The sequence below is a fragment of the Lactuca sativa genome, chromosome 7, assembly GCF_002870075.4.
Source record: "Lactuca sativa cultivar Salinas chromosome 7, Lsat_Salinas_v11, whole genome shotgun sequence".
NCBI lineage: Eukaryota > Viridiplantae > Streptophyta > Magnoliopsida > Asterales > Asteraceae > Lactuca > Lactuca sativa.
This window is the reverse complement of record NC_056629.2, coordinates 55,352,424-55,373,987: the sequence shown is the minus strand read 5'-3', so window position 1 is coordinate 55,373,987 and position 21,564 is coordinate 55,352,424. Positions and strand designations below refer to the sequence as shown.

The window sequence follows — 21,564 nt, the reverse complement described above, 5'->3', positions numbered from 1 at the left end:
TAGTTAACTAACCCCATCTCTAAGAAACCACCCAAGCAAGTGGCTAGACAAGATCACATCACTTAAACTCACATCCCATCACAAGTTAGTCTAGGTTTTGTCCCCTTATCCTTTTCAACTCTTTCCTCCTTCATATCCACGAAATTTACTCTTCATTTTACCCTCATTTGACCATCCAATACTCCATGGAATTACTCTCAACCATCATCTCATTTTCAAGCACACGAACTTCCTTCCAAAGCCATTAAAACCATGAACTAAAGGGCTGCTGTCCCTTTTGTGTTTCAGCCACCATTTCACCCATCTACACCTTCCTTTTGCTTGACATTTTTACCACCAAATACCCCTGGAAGTTACTTGTTATGATACTCAAAATTATTGATTCAAAACAGTGAGCAAACTAACCTTTTTCTTGCTCTTTTGCTGTGAAATTTCGTGACAACAACATAGCCAAAAGAGTGGCTGTTTTGGAGCATCAAACCAACAACCAAAAGTTCATCTTCAACTTTCCATTCTTCAAGTATTCACATAAGGTGAGTTCATACCCCTACATTTTCATGTTTTCTTCAAGTTTTAAGGGGGGAATACAAGTTAGAACACTAAACATAACTTAAATTTAAATGACAGCTTTCTACAGAAAACTTAAGTCCTGTTAACGGACTGTTTTGACCATCTTAAACTTAATATCTTTCAAAATTGTACAATATGAAAATAGTTCAAGTTTATAACTTTCTAAGGACTACTCGTACGTATTCATACGATTTTTCTACAATTTATGATGATTTTTATAAAACGGCCTGTCATTTCAGAAGCGATTTCGGACCAGTCTGTGAAGATGTTCATTTTCACACTAGTTTGAGACCACTAAAAATCATAATAAAAATTAGGAACAAATTAGACTCATTTTATAAACTCTCAGAGGTGACGGATTCTGCTTTTGACTTACGATGATTTTTCTATGAGTTTTCTAAAAACAGGGACAGTAAAGGGTAAAACTATCAAAAGTGGTTTATAGATTTATTAACACCTTCTAACATTTTTGAGCAATGTTTATACATTGAGGAAGTTAAAACACAATCATTTAAATATGTTTAATTACCATTTTTACAAAAGTGATAAGTACAAAAAGGTCTTTAGTATCAAACTGAAAGATTATTTCATGCAAAGTTTCTAATAAAAACGTAAGAATATGAACAATAATTACGAAACATACCAAATCATCTTTTAAAATTGATACATATATATAACCATATACATATATATGTTTTGTTTACAAACTTGTCTTCTACATCGAAAATATACATATATATGTTTTGTTTACAAACCTGTCTTCTACTTCGAAAATATATATATATATATATATATATATATATATATATATATATATATATATATATATATATATATATATATATATATGTTTTGTTTACAAACTTGTCTTTTACATCAAAAATATACATATTTAATTTACGAAACTCTACTCCATTTGTATCCTGTTGAGCAAAGGGTAAAATATTGTCAAATGCATATCTAAAGATTTCACGTCGTTTTTCATAGCTATCTCAGTCTTAGGGGATGATCATTTAAACGAACATTTTAACACGTAAATCTGTTTTTATACCACGGTTTGTGAGACATTAACTTCACGTACGTTCGAGTACACATTTCAAGTCCTATATTATATACCAGAATCCCTTGGAGGGGGAACATGGTGTTTGTGTATAGATCTATACGGGCTTGACAACCCGCGCCTTGACTGTTAGCTACAGTCAATCATTTGGGGTGACAAACGTCATAACATTCCAACGCCTGAAGAACATTGTGTATATGCATTCCGAGTCAATAGTATGGTTATAAAAGTCACATGGGGTATTAAAAATGCATTGATTTACGAGGTTTTCAAACATATTGGTTATTTTACACTTACATACATTTTTAGAAACAAACATTGGTCTTGAGAGAAGGCTACTTTTATACTAGTAGAAAATATAGGATTTTCTAGAAACAAACAAACAATGACAAAACATTTCATTTCATACAAACATTGTCTTTTAATACTTATGAAACTCACCAGCTTAAATGTTGATCTACTCTTTCAAAACTACTTGTATGTCCCAGGGATTCAGTAATTACAGGTAACCAACAGCTTTTGAAGAAGGGACGCTGTGGCGCCAGTTTAAATTCATATTTTGGCATCATAATGTAATTGGTTTTGAACATGTACCTTTTAACAATGTAAACTTTCAATTATATATATGTTGGTTGTATTGCTTTCTTTACTATGTATTCATTTGTTACGTTACCACATGAAGTCATCCGCCCCCGAACGTTTCCGCCATTTTGGTTTGGGGGTGTGACAGATTGGTATCAGAGCATTGTTTATAGTGAGCTAAGTATATCAAACCACATAAGATATACAAACTATAAATACATAGGGACTAAAACTCTCTGACTTAACAATTTCAAAACAGGAACATTAGGGGTCCTTTGCTGTTAAGTCTATGTTTGCTAAGTGTATACGTTAAGGTGGTATATACTAAAAGTTTTATAGACTTAGAATTTGTGATTTTCACTTTACTTCCTTTTCCTTGTTTGAATGTGGATATAAGGTAAGATCACTTATTCGACTGACTATTTAATCTTGACTGTATATGTCCTGTATACACAAGGCAACCATAGAAGGACCAGGAATTAGGCCTGTCAAATCGGGCCGTCGTGTCGTGTTTTTGTCTGACACGACACGACACGACAATGTTTTTTGTAACACGAACACGACACGACACGATGCCGTGTTTTTTGTCACTAACACGAAAACGAACCAATTAAAAAACGACAACACGACAAAGATAATATTACATAATTATTATTTTATTTAATTCATATTTAATCATATATAACACGATAAAAACGACAAACACGAAAAACACGACAAACATATGCTCAATCGTGTCAATTTCGTGTGGATTTCTAAACACGAACACGACATGACACGACATTGTGTTTTTTATACTTGACACGAACACGACACGAAAACGAATTCGAATTTTGATTTCGTCCCAATTTCGTTTCGTGTCGTGTATTTTTGTCGTGTCGTGTCATAAATTGACACCCCTACCAGGAATGGACCGAGATTTCACGATAAATGTAAGTGCATACAAACATACTAGTAAGGAGTCATATTGGCAACAAAACAAAAAGTATTAAGATAAGTTAAACACTGCGAGTAAGCCTCGGGGTATGTAATCATGTCTGGGATGAATATAGCCTGATCAACTATATTTATCCAAGAGGTGACCAATGTATGCCGATGAATGGTCGTAGTGGATGACGAGTCTAAAACTTACCAACAAACCATACAAAGAAAACTTTAACATACAAATTTAAAATACTATAGGAGTATTTTGCGTTACAATAGAACCACACACTTAGATTCTTCATATGCTTCTTACCCCTATTCTCGCATAGGCATATCAGCTAGACTTCATCTCCACATAGACCCTTACTATCCTGCCACCGAAGCCAATAGATGGATCAAGAAGGATCCAGAAGAAGATTTCGAAGAGTACCAATAGATGAAATACGAGGAAGAAGATTTCCGAGTAGGGACCAGATGGAGAGGACAACCGATGATCCACAATTAACTACCTAGCAACACATATAGACTAGAGAGGACAACCGATGATCCACAACCGACATAAACTCACTGCACCATACTTCAGGCCATAGCACCCATAGACCGGCAAGCAGATCAAGAGAACAATACGAATCACCTACACTCCTTAGACAAGGAGATAGTCATTATAGGACAAAGAACCCTTACAGCTACAACTTGGATAGTCGTCACAGAACTGAGAATAGAGGAGGCCACTCACGAAATAGAATCATGCCGACACATGAAGGTAATCAGCATACTGGTGCAACACTAGTTTTATAAATAGACCCTACAACATTTCAAATTGCGGTAACAGCCGCCGTGACAGCAGTCATGGCACACCTCGGCGCTAACAACACAAACAAAAGCGGGAACGGCGCCGAAATTTCCATTCGTAATAACAACCAGGGACACCCCGAGTATGTTCCTGCAACGACGCCCCAAATCAAGGACCTACCAAAAGACAACAAACAGTGACATTCCATACCACCACCATCCCTACTACCTCAGTGCCGACAAGACCATATGTTGGAAACCTGCCAAAATGCACCAAGTGTAGCTTTCATCACAAAGGAAAGTGCAGGGAAATGCACTGCAAGAACTGTAATGAAAAAGGGGCATACCACAAATTTTTGTAGGCTGCCGGCTCAACAGACCGCCCAGAACACAAAAAGTTGGGATGAGTCGGACTTGCTACAGATGTGGAGAAGTAGGGCATTTCATAAAGGAGTTCCCGGAGACTAAAAACAAAGATTTCAGGAGCGTCGGAAGTGTTTTAGCAACAGAGCGTGGGAAAGCAGTAATAGACCCCGCTGAGATTCCAGTACGTTCATTCCCGATAGCACATATGCATGGATACTATATAATAGCAACGCGGAGAGGAGTATTGTGAGTCGTAGATTTAATCAATTTCTCAACCAAAAACCTCAAAAACTTAATCGAAATATTTACAGTAGAATTGGAATAATCAAAAGCACTAGAGACGTGTACATAGGGTGCACTCTAACACTAAATCAACCAATTCGTTCAAATCATCCTAACACCGGTCACAATAAAAATTTACAACATTTTCATTTAACAACGTATTAGTTAGTTTCCTAACCATACCAATATCATATATTAAGAAAAGGCCATTTGCCTAAACCCATCGAGTAATAGAACCCTTGTTGTCTATGGCGACAAACCAGACACAATCCCTCGACTCACCTTTTACAACAAGACTCAGAAGTACCTACACATGAGGTACCACGCCGTCCTAGCCCATGTTGTGGATAAGAAACAAGAAGAGAAAAACATCATGGATGTTGAAAAAGCCCATAACCTTCTCGATATATTCCCATAAATTCTCCTGGGAATACCATCCGTACGGCAACCCGAGTTCAAAAATCAACCTAAGTGCAGTAGTTGTGGAAAAGGGTTGTTGTAAATGCCATCTCACCCAAGTTAATCACCCCACTCAAGTAGAGACTATGGACCCATACTAGTGAATCTATGATTACTAAGTGTATATATTGGAGCCCTATATAATTAAGATTCTACAGACTTAGGGTTGGTAATTCCGCTTTAAATCCTTTTCCTTGTTTGGATGTGGGCTTAGAATAGAATCACCGATTCGATTGTCTTTTCAATCTTAATTATATACAACTTATAAACACAATGAGATGATAGATGAATCAGTTATGAGTCATACCATGAACTCCATGACAAGTTACCTAGGACAGTGGATGGACATGCTACCACTTGAGCGATCGTAGACAAATCAACCAAACCCACACACTTTCTACCGACCAAGGGTAAAAAGAAAAATAGAAAAGTTGACAGGAGCATATCACAAGAAAATTGCGAGACTGCATAGTATACCACTATCTATCATTTTGGATAAGGGACAGGCGATTCGCCTCGTGTTTTCAATAGTCGTTAAAGAAGTCCTTTTTATCACCCTCAAACTGAAAGACAAAGAGGAAGAACCGTTCATCGAATCCTTATACAACATCAACTATTACATTAACATTAAAGCCGCGTCATTCGAAGCTCTCTACAGAAACAAGTGTAGATCACCTCTTTGATGGGATGAGGTAGGTGACACGCAAATAGCTAACATGCAAGTTCCTAACAACACTCTCACCAGCCCCCAGATCATACGAGAAACTACAGAGAAGATTGTTCAAACCCGTGAACGATTGAAGGCATCCCAGGATCGGAAGAAGAGCTTGTCTGATGAGACTCTTGTTATTCCACTGGATGAAATTGAAATCAACGATAGTCTAAACTTCATCGAAGAACCGGTGGAAATCATAGATCAGGAGGTCAAAAGGACGAAACAAAGCCGCATACCCATAGTGAAGGCCCGTTGGAACGCCAAGCGATGACCTGAATTCACTAGGGAACGCGAGAATCAAATGAAAAAAAAAACCCAAATTGTTTAGTGATATCCCGTCTACAAGTTGAATTTCGGGGCGAAATTCTATTAACGGGGGGAGAATGTAACAATTGGTAAAAATAGCAACGATCGTACGATGCTATGTTTTGATTATTAAGCAATATGAGTATTTTATCAAGAATGGTTGAAGGAATTTAACCTCTTTTATTTAAATAAGTTCTTGTGAAATATAAAACAAGTAACTAATGATAATTTCGTTATGATGTATGACTACGAACCATCACCGATTTGTGAAAATTAGCATATAAAATCATTTGAACGCAACAAACTTAATTTTTGTATCAACATGTATCTAGTTGATAATTAAGTTAGGTTCTATGTAAAACGTGTGCTTAATAGTTGTGTAGGATCTAAATTTGACAAATATACGAACTAAAGTGACAAAACGTGTTTAACGATATGGTTAACCGGTTAAATGTCACGAAATTATACATTGGTCAATAAATTTTATATTTAAATAAATTAAAATATAAAATGAATTATTATAAGGTATAATTAAAATGTATCTAAGTGTTTTTGAATAAAAATAATAAAACATAAACATTAAAGTTCAAATACACAAAAATTACATTGTTATTTTATACTAAGTATACATGTATGTATTTGTATATATGTATTATTATCTAGTGAATGACTAGTTATGGGTCATGAATTAAAGTGATTTCATGTAAGTTTTATTATGTCTAAATCAATTAACATAAGAGAATTGGTGGAGATAAGTGCCAACTTAACTAATAAGAGTTTAATCACTTAAGACATTTTACTAAGAATGCTTCTTAATCCCTCTTCTAGTTTTCGAGATTAATACCTTCCCTCTCCTTACCTAGAACTCCTAACTAACTAAATAACTAGTAGTTAGTTAGTTAACTAACCCCATCTCTAAGAAACCACCCAAGCAAGTGGCTAGACAAGATCACATCACTTAAACTCACATCCCATCACAAGCTAGTCTAGGTTTTGTCCCCTTATCCTCTTCAACTCTTTCCTCCTTCATATCCACGAAATTTCCTCTTCATTTTACCCTCATTTGACCAGCCAATACTCCATGGAATTACTCTAAACCATCATCTCATTTTCAAGCACAAGAACTTCCTTCCAAAGCCATTAAAACCATGAACTAAAGGGCTGCTGTCCCTTTTGTGTTTCAGCCACCATTTCACCCATCTACACCTTCCTTTTGCTTGACATTTTTACCACCAAATACCCCTGGAAGTTACTTGTTATGATACTCAAAATTACTGATTCAAAACAGTGAGCAAACTACCCTTTTTCTTGCTCTTTTGCTATGAAATTTCGTGACAACAACATAGCCAAAAGAGTGGCTGTTTTGGAGCATCAAACCAACAACCAAAAGTTCATCTTCAACCTTCCATTCTTCAAGTATTCACATAAGGTGAGTTCATACCCCTACATTTTCATGTTTTCTTCAAGTTTTAAGGGGGGAATACAAGTTAGAACACTAAACATAACTTAAATTTAAATGACAGCTTTCTACAGAAAAGTTAAGTCCTGTTCGCGGACTGTTTTGACCATCTTAAACTTAATATCTTTCAAAACTGTACAATATGCAAATAGTTCAAGTTTATAACTTTCTAAGGACTACTCGTACGCATTCATACGATTTTTCTACAATTTATGGTGATTTTTATAAAACGGCCTGTCATTTCAGAAGCGATTTCGGACCAGTCTGTGAAGATGTTCATTTTCACACTAGGTTGAGACCACTAAAAATCATAATAAAAATTAGGAACAAATTAGACTCATTTTATAAACTCTCAGAGGTGACGGATTCAGTTTTGACTTACGATGATTTTTCTATGAGTTTTCTAAAAACAGGGACAGTAAAGGGTAAAACTGTCAAAAGTGGTTTATAGATTTATTAACACCTTCTAACATTTTTGAGCAATGTTTATACATTGAGGAAGTTAAAACACAATCATTTAAATATGTTTAATTACCATTTTTACAAAAGTGATAAGTACAAAAAGGTCTTTAGTATCAAACTGAAAGATTATTTCATGCAAAGTTTCTAATAAAAACGTAAGAATATGAACAATAATTACGAAACATACCAAATCATCTTTTAAAATTGATACATATATATAACCATATACATATATATGTTTTGTTTACAAACTTGTCTTCTACATCGAAAATATACATACACACACACACACACACACACACACACACACACACACACACACACACACATATATATATATATATATATATATATATATATATATATATATATATATATATATATGTTTTGTTTACAAACTTGTCTTTTACATCAAAAATATACATATTTAATTTACGAAACTCTACTCCATTTGTATCCTGTTGAGCAAAGGGTAAAATATTGTCAAATGCATATCTAAAGATTTCACGTCGTTTTTCATAGCTATCCCAGTCTTAGGGGATGATCATTTAAACAAACATTTTAACACGTAAATCTGTTTTTATACCACGGTTTGTGAGACATTAACTTCACGTACGTTCGAGTACACATTTCAAGTCCTGTATTATATACCAGAATCACTTGGAGGGGGAGCATGGTGTTTGTGTATAGATCTATACGGGCTTGACAACCCGCGCCTTGACTGTTAGCTACAGTCAATCATTTGGGGTGACAAACGTCATAACACTCCAACACCTAAAGAACGTTGTGTATAGGCATTCCGAGTCAATAGTATGGTTATAAAAGTCACATGGGGTATTAAAAATGCATTGATTTACGAGGTTTTCAAACATATTGGTTATTTTACACTTACATGCATTTTTAGAAACAAACATTGGTCTTGAGAGAAGGCTACTTTTATACTAGTAGAAAATATAAGATTTTCTAGAAACAAACAAACAAACAAGGACAAAACATTTCATTTCTTACAAACATTGTCTTTTAATACTTATGCAACTCACCAGCTTAAATGCTGATCTACTCTTTCAAAACTACTTGTATGTCCCAGGGATTCAGTAATTACAGGTAACAAACAGCTTTTGAAGAAGGGACGCTGCGGCGCCAGTTTAAATTCATATTTTGGCATCATATTGTAATTGATTTTGAACATGTACCTTTTAACAATGTAAACTTTCAATTATATATATGTTGGTTGTATTGCTTTCTTTACTATGTATTCATTTGTTACGTTACCACATGAAGTCATCCGCCCCCGAACGTTTCCGCCATTTTGGTTTGGGGGTGTGACAGATCTTATAACAGGTTAAACGTTCAAGCATGGACGATTCTCAATCCAATCCCATCAACATCTCTAACAGCATCGGATCAACAACCAAGATCCCAATCCTCTACACTCAAGACTATGAAGTGTGGACGCACCATTTTGAAGATTACGTTATTGGATCAGAAGATAACGGGTATCTGATATGGGAAGCTATCACAGCTGGCCCCTTCGCTCACTCAAGCACTTCAAGAAACATTAAAACTCAGAAGGAGTACAATGATCTATTTAAAGATGTGAAGGACGTCGCTCAGGACGAAAAGGAGAAGTTCCAATGCAACATTAAGGCATTGAGACTAATTCGATTCGCCCTTTATTCTGACACATTTTGGTTAGTAAGTTCTTGTGGTACAGCAAAGGAAATCTGGGATCGGCTGCGAGAGCTGTATTCCACAGATGAAGATCTGGAGCACTCGATTCAGACCCTACTTCTCTCTGAATTTGGAGAGTTCAAGCAGAAGCCAGAGGAGGTTGTTACACAAACATTCGATCTGTTCAATCATCTTCTCAGTAAGATGATCAAACATGACATAGACAGAAAGCTCATCGAACAGAAAGTCACTTTCTTAAATGGCCTAAGACCCGAATGGAGGGCGGTTGTGTCGACGATTAAATCGCATGAGCAGTTCAAATCATATTCTTTGGCGAAACTGGTGGGGATTCTGAAATCCTAGGAAAAGATTATGCTACAAGAGAAGAGCGTGGTTTCAAACTTGGGGTCTTTGGCCCTTCTTTCTAAAGGTAAGAGTGCAGCAGAAGAAGAAGAAGATCTGAATCTGGGAGACTACGATCTGACATCTGAAGATTATGCAATGATGGTGTCAAATCCCAGGAGGTTCATCAAGAAGAAGTTCCCTACCAACAAGAACCGGAATTGGAAGGGAAGCTACAGCTCTGAAAAAGTGAAAGAGGAGCCGAAGGTTGAAGAACCAAAGAAAAAGGCGAAGGGTGAAGCTGATTCTGGTGTCAACTGTTTTTACTGTGGAGGGAAAAATCACTACGCAAAAGATTGCGTGTTGAATAAAATGGTAGAGAAAGATGAGGAGAAGGATGAAGAAGCAAGTCTTCTGAAAAGACTGGAGGAGATTAAAAGGAAGAAAGCTACTACTAATCCCTCTATGAATGCCCTTGTTGTACAGGATTCGGTAGATGATGATGAGTTCGGTGGTGTACAGGTGTGGTCGACCAACTCAGAAGATGATGAAGTGAGAAAGCCTACTCATGGAAAGGCTTATGTGGCGAAGAGTGGTGATGCTAGTGGAAGATGTTTGATGGTGACAGATGTATCCCAGATGAGGGGATACAACACTAATGGTGGAAACAAAGCGGCTAAGGAGCGAGAGGACGTGTGCTTTACAGCGAAGCCTCTCAGTGTGCAGATCAGTGAACTAGATGAACTTATCAAGAAGGTACAATCCATTTTTATTTCGTTTAAAATTCCACAAACATCATATGAAAAAGAATTAAATAACTTGAATTCAAGAATTTCAAATCTAGATAATTGTTTAACTCAAACACATGTCACAAATTCTAATCTAACTGACCAAATAAGTAGGGTATCATCCAAGAGTGAGGAGTGAAGAATGTGGATTGAGCAGAAGGAGTTGGAGCTGGTTAAGTCTAGGGATGAAAATATCTATTTGCAAAGAGACAATCTTAAGTTGTTAAAATAGAGAAATGTTTTTTTTTTATTGCAAAAATACTTTATACTAACATTACACAACTGCATTTAGACTGTGAAATAGGCCAGAAAATATATCGTATAATTTTATTGCATATATATTGTTAATAAAACTGTTGAGATAAATACACAGTGACATAACAAATCTTTAAGTTTGATAAACAGAGTGAGATAGCAGGAACATAATAAGATCAAACCGACCTAATAATCAAATTCAAACAGGGATTTGACAAAAAACAGTGATTCAAGCATATTAAACCGACCATAAAGTCCCTGTTGAATGTCCATATTCAGATTACTGTCCTTAATGTCTGCTGCCATATTCAGATTATTGTGTTTAATGTCCTTAACCGAGCATATAACGAAAATTGATTAACACAGCAATCGAGAATCATGGGCGTACATATACACAATCAGAACTAAAATTGATAATAAGAAACTTACAGAATTACTGTCCTTAATGTCCTTAATCGAGCATATAACGACAATTGATTCAAGCATATGAAGTTCAGAAAAAAACAAAAAACAGAGAATTGGAAAAAAAAAATAAGAAACTTACAGAACGATTGAAGTTGCCGATTGAAGAATGATTCTTGATTGCTGGAACAATATGCAGTAAAGAATGTTTGTTATTCCTATGTTTCAATTATAAGATCAAATCGACATAATAAGATCAAATCGACATAATAATGAAAATTGATACGATTGATCTTGATACCATAAAGAGATGCATTTAATCGGCCATATAACAAAAATTGATTCAATAGTCCATTCGATTTCCATCCATAATCGGAATTGCACATTGAAATTGCCATATTGCCATATTCAGATTGTCAAATTCCAAATTTAATTTAATTTAAGTTCCGATTCTAATGATACGTGAGACCAAGCATGGGTATAATTGGGATTTTACATTGGGAGGAAAACGATATTTTGTATGACACGTGGCTAACCGGTTTTGTTTATTAGTAAGGGAGATTGGTTGGGCTTTTAGATCACATTAGGCCTTATTAGCTCATTAGGGTTCTATTGGGTGCACTAGGGTTTCAATTGTCTCGCAATGTCCAACACCCCTCAAACGAGGTCCAAACACAACAAAACACACCGCCATCCGACAAGGCGGCCGATGGCGGCAGGAGGCGGCAACCACCACTCTACGGTGGTGGTTTTTGGGCTTTTCTTCCATTATTCAAATTTGTTACAATTTACAATAGTATCTAAATAACACACACACCCCACACAAAATAATGCACCCACAACAACATACACACCCTCCATGGTGGTTTTCCTTGACTTTTCTCTAGCAACAGCAACCCGAAACACCCAAGCTTGCGCGACATGCTAAAAATACGCACACACACTCATAACAGCGGATAGCAGCAGCGTCGCCGGCGACAACCACCATGGCTGGCTGTCGTGGTGGTTCTTCATGGCTCTCAATCGACAGAACCACACACACGCACTCTCACCGCAACCCACGAACCATAGCCACAACACGATATGAATACCGAGAACATACCCACCATGCAACCCACGGCTGGACACATACACGACAACCACCCTTGGAGGTGGCAGATGCTGATCGGAACTCGGAATAAGAGTCATGTGAGCGGTGGTGGGTGGAGCTAGAACGTTGCATCGGAGAAATGACGACACCGATTACGATTTGCGAACCACAGCAGCGGCGACGGAGGCTTCAGTCACTTATAACACCCAAGTCGGTGCCTACAGTTCCAAAACGACCCTCGTCGATTCTCTCTATCTTCTGATTACGTCGTCTGGCAGCAAGGTCCGTCGGTGGCTTTGGGTGGTCGGAGCAGCGATATGAGGAAGGGAGGTGGCAGCTAGTCGATGAGGAAGAAGATTGCGGCTGCAACATAAAGCGGGAGTTAGGGTTAGGGTTACCGGTTGGTAACGTTTAGATACCCCACCTCTTAGCCATTTTTCCATAATGACAAAATCACCCCCTCCATCTTCTTTTCTTTCAACTTTAATCCAAATGTTACCATTTCTACCCTAGCTCTAGAAACTCTTTACAATTTAAATCCTCAATTTACCCAACAACCCCTCCTTCTACATGACCTTTCCAATATAGGTCCAAAATTTACCTTTCAGCCCTAATTTCCAAAATATTTTCAATCTAAGCCCATCATTTACCAAACAACCCTTCACTTATGAAAATCTTTACAAATTAATTCCCAAAATTATACTGTAATCCCTAGGGATTTAATTCTTGCCATTTGGATTTTTGAAACCAACACCCCACTAATTATTATTCGAATTTGGGCTTAAATAATAATAATAATAATAATAATAATAATAATAATAATAATAATAATAATAATAATAATAATAATAATAATTTCCCGGGATTCCTAATTTATTATTTAAATACTCTACTTAAAACGGGATGTTACACAAAATACTAATAAAAACTATTTAAAACGACGCATAAATGGCATCTAACACTAATATCAGTTTCCTTTTGTATGGTTTTGACATCATCAAATTATGAGAGATTATGTGGTCAAACCCCATAATTTAATGAATCAAATCATTGCTAAATATGAAGCTAATGGCTTCGACGCATGTTTACACCGACACGGACAACCTCAACGTGAAGGTTGAAGACCCAACATGTCTTAAGGAGATGTATGGTCCAAGATATTGTTGATCTCTATACTTTGTGATAAGGATCATATCTACTTCAAGAGAATGTAATGTTTCCTGGTATGTGGAAAGACTCTGATTGTTTTGGTTATTTATCATGACTTGGACGTAGTATTTATGTAATGTAGGGTTTTGATAGTTTTAGTCTTTTGTGCTGTATTTAATAAGAGAATGTAATGTTTCCTAGCATGTGGAAAGACTATTTGATTTTTTTTGGTTATTTGTCATGACTTTGACCTAGTATTTATGTAATGTAGGTTTTTGATAGTTTTAGTCTTTTGTTTTGTATTTAATTGCTTTCTATGTGAAAGTTATTTTCAAGAGTGTGTTCATAACCATAACTTGTTTTTAGTTATCTATGGAATGTATGAAACTGATTATCAATAATATAGTTGGTTTTTGAGTAATTTATTTGTGTGATTTATGTAGTTTTGTTGTTGATTGAGATGTTAGGAACCAACAGTTATTGAGTTTATCATTGATGGTTATTGTATAAACGGTTTAAGTAACTTAATCATTGGTTGGGCAATCATACTCTTTGTTTGGGTTGATATCGTCAGTATGTTGCTTCACTCATGGTCTATTGCCTTTTTTTCTTAGACCATTGAAAATTAGGGTATAGTTCACATTCATTAGATTGTAAGATGGATAAAGCATTTCTCTAGTTCTGGGAAGTTTGTATTTTGAGCACTCATACTCATCGCATGAATACATATATTGATATTTTGATGAAGGGATATTACAATGAAATAGTTAGTATATAGATAAAGAGATCCTCTAATACACCCTCTTAATTTCACCTTAAACCCCATGTGCTCCATTATGGAGTCAATAAAGTACTAGCTAAGCAAATCAAACGCTTTCTAAAATACCATCAAAAGTACTTTTTTTGTTCGATGCTCACAAACTGATCGAGACTAACCGCCAAACAGATCACCTTTCTTAAGTTGCAAAGCAAAGACTTTGCCTACATTTTTATAGGGAGCTGAAAAGACTCATCATCATGAAACCTCTAAGACTGATAAGGTATTTGACCTTGCGAGAAACCATAATAAAACACGAATTTCATCCCTTAATAAAGGAGGTTGATTCGTTAAAATGATTGTAGAAAAAATTAGTGATAAACATTCAATAAGACGCCAAGTTTTCATTGAACTTGTCAACAAAAAGCGAAAAGCTTCCAATTTGATTTTAGAAGGATCATAAATACATTGTCCATCTAAGATAACCCTTTAATTCTTTCACACATTCAATTATTATTAATACGTTTTGGAAAATTTGGAAATTTCGGCTTGTTCGATCTCCCATTTAATCATAGATTTTTGTTTAAATACTTGATTCTCAACAATCTCTTAGTTGAGCACTTCCTTTGTTAATGAATTTATTTTCCAACCTTTCAGAGTACGCAAGATCTCGAGTCTTGGCGATCAATTACTCATTTTTGTCAACCTGTTTATTGGAAATACCCATATCATTGTTGTTTTTCGAATTTAAGACATAGCAGGTCTTTAATCTCATGTTTGACATCTTTAATTATACATGCCACAACACAATCCGATTTACGATGAAACATAATAAAAAACCATGCCTCGATAACAATTGAGAGTCCATTAATCAACAACCAAGAGTTCAAGAATCTAAAGGGTGTAGGCCGAAATCCTGGAATAAGCAAGAGAGAATAGTCAGGCAGTGATTGGAAAGCTTCATATGAAGCACAACCACCGCTGCATTGGGCCAATTGTTTAGAAAAGAACAAAAAATGATATTTTCTAGTTTACTCGTTTTGGTAGCACACTCATTCATCCATGTATACTTTATGCCTTCTCAAATTAAACTCATGAAGATCAAAACCATTCATAAAGTCATTGAAAGCGTGAAGCACCCGGTACATTGAAGGAATTACATTTTCAAGCTTCCCGAAATCATATTTTGTTTACATCTCCAAAAGAAACATTCAAATGTCAATTACCCTACAAGGAAGAGGAATGTTTGTCTATAACATCAACAATGAAACGAAAAAAGAAACACGTTTTTGTTAATTATGAGTACACTTCATATCTTTGTCTATAGTGTTGAAACAAGTTTTTGCTAATAAACATCAAATGCAACGCAGAAAACTATATATAGAAAAACATATAGACTGAGAAAACAATATAATATAATTAAACTTATATTATGCGCATACGCATACGCATAAGCATCCACATACGATCGTTTTTAAACCCTCGATTAATATAAACATACTACCATAACAAACAACAACATTCCAAAACATGCAACCATCTAAATACCTTTCTCCACATCTTCTCAACGTCTTTGTTTCTTTACACATCGAAGCTCAGGCTTCTTGTAAGATGATATTTGCATTAAATCTTCATCACTAATCCAAGAATCTTCCTTTCCTTCCTCCCATGTTCCCCATCTCCAATTTAGTTTAGGCCACCTCAGCATGCATGTCCGCATAAAATCTTTCGATACATTAGAAGAAACATTACGGTGGATAAGTAAAGAGACATCTACCAAGTTATAGCATTGATCCAGTACATAAGCAACCGAATATAAAGTCGATGAAAGGTCAACTATCATCAGATACCCACAAAAAGTTTTCAATCCTTCCATCCCAATCCCAAATATGCTAGCCCTCGTCTGAAATGCCGACCATGCCCTTGACCGAAAACATAAAGAAGTCATGTTGGGGAAAATATTGATCAAATTCTGTAGGGTAAATTTGAATATTCCAAAAGGCCCTCTAATCAAACCTAGTGAATCCAAAGTTAGATGATCTAGGGTATCTGTATATCGAAGCTGAGCAAGTAAGGGGTAAATGAGTGAAGCCTCAATCCAAGCTGTTTTTATACTCCCATACCTTCTGAGTAAAAGTGGGTCCGCATGAGGAATGGAAAGATGGAAGTGAGTTAACAATGGAGCTTCAACACGAATTGCAGCACGCTTTTTACACTCGATTCTGAGTGTGATAAGGTTGGGTGCGATAACATTTATAAATGGTGGAGCATCAGTTATAGTCCAGTGACATGTTTTTAGGTGGAGAAGATGGATTTTGGGTAGTTTAAATCCTCTAACATCTATCAAGTTAAAAACTTGAAGATTAGGGAAGGACTTATTCAACTGGGTTAATTCCTTGTCATTTAATCGCATGGATTCGAGTGTTAAACTTGTTACCATTAACATCTGATTCAGATTGTCCACAGAAAGCCATGCATTCTTCACCTCTAATTCAACAAGATTGTGACCTGAATCAAGGAAAACAAACAGGAACATTAAGAATACCCAATGAGGAACAACTTCAAAGTATGCCATATCATGTATTATGAAAAATGATGATCATTAATAACCTTTTTCAAGGATAATTTGGTCCCGATAAAAGATTAAACTAAATACAAATCATAAAGATTCTAAAAAACAGTTGATTACATTATTGGAATTGATAGCTTATTAGAAGAATATGGTAGAAATGAAAGAATAAGAGTTATAAATAACCATTGTTTATGAGGTACCGAGGGAATCTTTATCCTTACACTTGATGCAAACTCAAATGCTTACAGTAAACAAAAGAACAGCAATTGACACTAACTTTATCCATTTCTTGAAAGATCGTAATTACTTCAGCCAAAAATTCAAGATTAATCGACTACAGTTTACCAAAAAAGTAACGGTAGGTGATATTAAGAACCCTAAAAAGGTACAGAATTTCCGTTATTGCAGATCAGATCTGTGACGGATCTTATCATTTAAAAGGATGGACTTCGCAATATCGCAACAGCGTCACTATAGAATATGAAGAAAAAAAAATCCAGCATATAAAGAACTTACAGTAAGCAGACACCAGAAATAAAACATTCGATCGACGGTGAAATGACTGAGCCCAAAAATCAGAAATTGAAAGGGTTTTCAACGATCCGGAAACCCGAGGCAGCCACTCCATAATGAAATCCCAATCGGTGAGGTGCAGATCATTTGCCTTATCTTCAACGTCAACGTGCAACAGATCTCGGGGTTGGTTCTTGACGCCGATACGCACCGATTCAACAACTGTCAAGTTCGATAGAAGATTGAGGAAAATCGTCTTGAGAGGGGAAGTTATTTGGGAAGAACTTGAAGCATTTGAAACCCTAGATCTTGATTCGATGCAACCTGACAATGGCCATTGTAGATTTATAGAATGAAGACCTGGAGAGAGAGTATTGAAAGTCTTCCACGCAGCTCGGCAGCAAGCTACGGCCGCCGAGTCGTCGACTCGACTCAGTATTTCGAACACTAGAATTTCAGGAAGAGTCTCCATGCAAGCAGTGAAAGATGTACAAAGGGAAAATGGATTTGTTACATATTTATGCCTTTTCAATTTACGTTTACTTCTCAAGCTTTGAGTATTGTTCATTATTGCCCCTTAACTATTTACTATTTATAGAAAATCTTTTTAATTTAAATCATTTATCTGTAAAGATTGCTTAGCACTTCTAGACAAAATACAGTTCAAAAGTTAACAATCGAAGATATTATAATACTTTTTTGTTAAACAAGAGTGTTTTCTGTAAATAAATAAATAAATAAAATGTCATTTTTCTTTTCTTTTTATTTACAGTATTTTTTATCTATTTTTTAAACCTCATATATATAAGAAATCTTCGTATATAATATTTATTTTTTCATTTTCGACTCTTTAACACATTTTTTTCAACGACATTGTTACTAAGTTTGACCGCAAATGTTTTGAAGCGATTACCGACAAGTATTTCATTCAGAACAATATATATTTTTTTATAATATTCAGTTGATCGATATTCAAAACGGTTTAAGTGAGTTTTTATTTATTTATTTATTTATAATTTACTACCATGTTGGATACGTCAAACTAACATATTTGAAACCTAGAAGATTACATTGTCTAATTTAACTGAAATCCTGATTTTGTTGCAAATTGAATCATTCGACCGGCATGTTTCATGTGTTTTCATGTTTTTCATTTGCTGAATAGACAAAAAGTTGATGAGACTTCCGCGTATGTTCATAGTTGGAAAATAGTTGGGTTAAAGTAGGGGTGTCAAAAAGTCACACAACGTGATAAGAATACATGACACAAAACGAATGTGTCAACCATATCACTTCATTCAAATGTATCAATGTTGAAAGCTGACGATACAACCGTCCACCGAGCATCATCCGATCTACACTCTAGCAATAATAAGATCCACATCATGATGTGCTGCCAATTAATTGTTTTGCACTAAAGTAAGTATTGTTTTTAGAAGCATAGTATGTAATAATCAAATAATTATATTACTTACATCACATGACAACTATCCTTCATGACTATTTGCCTATAACCGTGTCCAAAACTCAAGCGAAGCAAAACCAATCAAATTGTTCTTTCACCAAGAAAGGGTTTTGTCTTTATATACACTATGTACGGTAGGCTCTACAAGATTGTCCAACGATGTTGGTTGTTGCCGAAGGTTTGTATCGATCGGATACACTTCAAGTATAAAGATGAAAGTAAAACTTAATCTAAGAAAATAAAGAACAAAAACTAAATAAAACAAAGAGTTCTCCAAATTGTTCTTTCACCAAGAAAGGGTTTTGTCTTCACCAAGAATACGGGTTGTCATAAAGACGATTAAAGCAAAGCCGAAGTCTCTACATAGGGTTTACCTTAATGTAGATTACATACTAATATATACATGTGAATCCCATGATTAAAGGGATTGTATCTTATATATAATAATAACTTATCTTCATTATAAAGATAACGAATCTGCTATCTATTTTATACTTATCTATATCATTACCTAATATACAAAAGATTATAATAGAATAAATATACTATGTACTTACGTTGATAAGCTTGATACGTTAGCGATGGTAGTAATGAATACTTTGACACTGACAATTGTATAGAGTGTTTGATTCATCATATCATAAGGTGTGTGACAACCCTACACTTTTACACTGTATAATCGATCCATATATCTATAATTCACTTGAATTTAGCATCTTTTAGCAGAATGTTGGGTCCGCACGAGTGCTTTAGGCTTAGTATATCATAGATTTGGGCCTTAAGAAGGGTTAGGAAGGGTGTTGTATCACAAAATCAAGCCAAACACGCCAAGAGAGGTGTGTGCGGCCAGCCAGCCGCACACCCAACCGCAAACCCCCCTCCAGCCTCACACCCGACCCTATATATAGTAGAGGACCCTTTTCTATTCACTTTTGGTTGTACCTTTTCTCTCTCTCTACTCTCTTTCTCTATAAAAGTCGTCCAAGAACACTTAGAAGGCCTCCCAAACGTGAAGAACTTCATCTTTTAGCTTCTTATCGAGGTAAAACACTTGAATCCAAGCTTAAAACTCATAGTGTTCTTCGTGTTCTTCACCCCTTGAAGGAGTGCGGCTGCACACCTTCATCAGGTGGCCACACACACTCAAAACATCCTCCAAAGTGAGGGTATGGCCTCTATTATCGATCTAAGACTTACTTTAACACCTGAAACCCCTCACAATCGACATTTTGGGCTCAAACCAGGAGTGTATGGCTGCACATACCCCCTGTACGGCCACACACTCCAGTGTGCAGCCTCACACACACAAGTCTGGCCGCATTCCCTAGCCGTACACTCACTTTTATGGCCAGACACCCACTCTAATACTCATATTTGGCCTTAAACTTGCATAGATCATTAAATATGGAACATGGGACACTTAGCCTTAGTGATTCAAAGCCCTTAGGGTGATTCCCCATCATGTTTAGTCATGAAACACCCTAACTCTAACTCATATATGTGTCACCATATGACTAATAGGGACCACTTGCGTTCAGAGCATCCGTTGACACTCAGCACTCATATCGACCGTGCACTCGAACCCTACGTTAAACTGTGAGTTCATACCCCTTAATTAACCTTTCAAACGTTTTTGAATGCTTATATGGGGGAATACAATTTGAATCCAACATGCTATAGTATCAACAACATGTGATTTATAGCTTGCAACTAAAGGGATTTTCTATATTTTTGAATTGCTTTGACAACAAAACTATTCTAAATGTTTATTTAACTCATTTCCCACGTGAAAATTTTTATAAAAACTATTTCCAAACTCTTTCAAACTTCCTTTGTTTTCCCAAACCATATCTACATCAATATATTTATATAAGTAAGACTTGAAGGACTTAGGACTGATAGCTCACCTTACTTCCTGTTCTTGTTTGATTGTGGACTTAGGGTACTTTGTTATCTGTCCGACTGTCGTTGATTTCTTAGTTATATATATCATATATACTTGTGTTGGATATAAAAGCCTTCATTTCAAGTTCAATACCTTTGTGTACCAAAAGCACACAACTAACACTTCTATTTAATTATAATAGGTATAGTTAAGGATTTCCACTCGTTACTATTATTACCATGATACTTACTATAGTTAGTACTGTTACGAGTTGACACATGATTAATACTATACAACGAGGGTACTAAATACTATATAAGAGAACACTCAATACATTATACCAAGAAGTACATTATACACTAATACAAGAGAATATACTAAAACAGAATGTGATATTCTACTTCTCGATACGACACTTCATTGTGTTAACACCGTGTAACCAGAGTCTCTTGGAGGGAGAGAGGGCATTATATGTATAGATCTATACGGGACAGACACTCCCACATCCTGACTGCTAGCTACACACGCGCCGACTAGGCCGAGGGATGACAAAATGTCACCATACTACATATAACCTGGAGGGTCATCAATTATTCGATCGTCAATCAGCATGGTTACGTACGAGTCCACATTCTAACCTTTATCTAACACATTATGAATTAAAGGCCAAATAGACTCCCTGAGGTGTATTGTACATT

At 35.8% G+C, this 21,564-nt stretch overlaps 1 protein-coding gene across 1 annotated transcript; it reads right to left on the bottom strand.

Moving 5' to 3' along the window:
* Positions 1–15,829: 15,829 nt before the first annotated feature.
* LOC111883824 (F-box/LRR-repeat protein At4g29420) lies at positions 15,830–17,006 on the bottom strand. Its single transcript, XM_023880148.2, has one exon. It carries the CDS (start codon positions 17,004–17,006, stop codon positions 15,996–15,998), a length of 1,011 nt encoding a protein of 336 aa, XP_023735916.2. The 3' UTR covers positions 15,830–15,995.
* Positions 17,007–21,564: the final 4,558 nt, after the last annotated feature.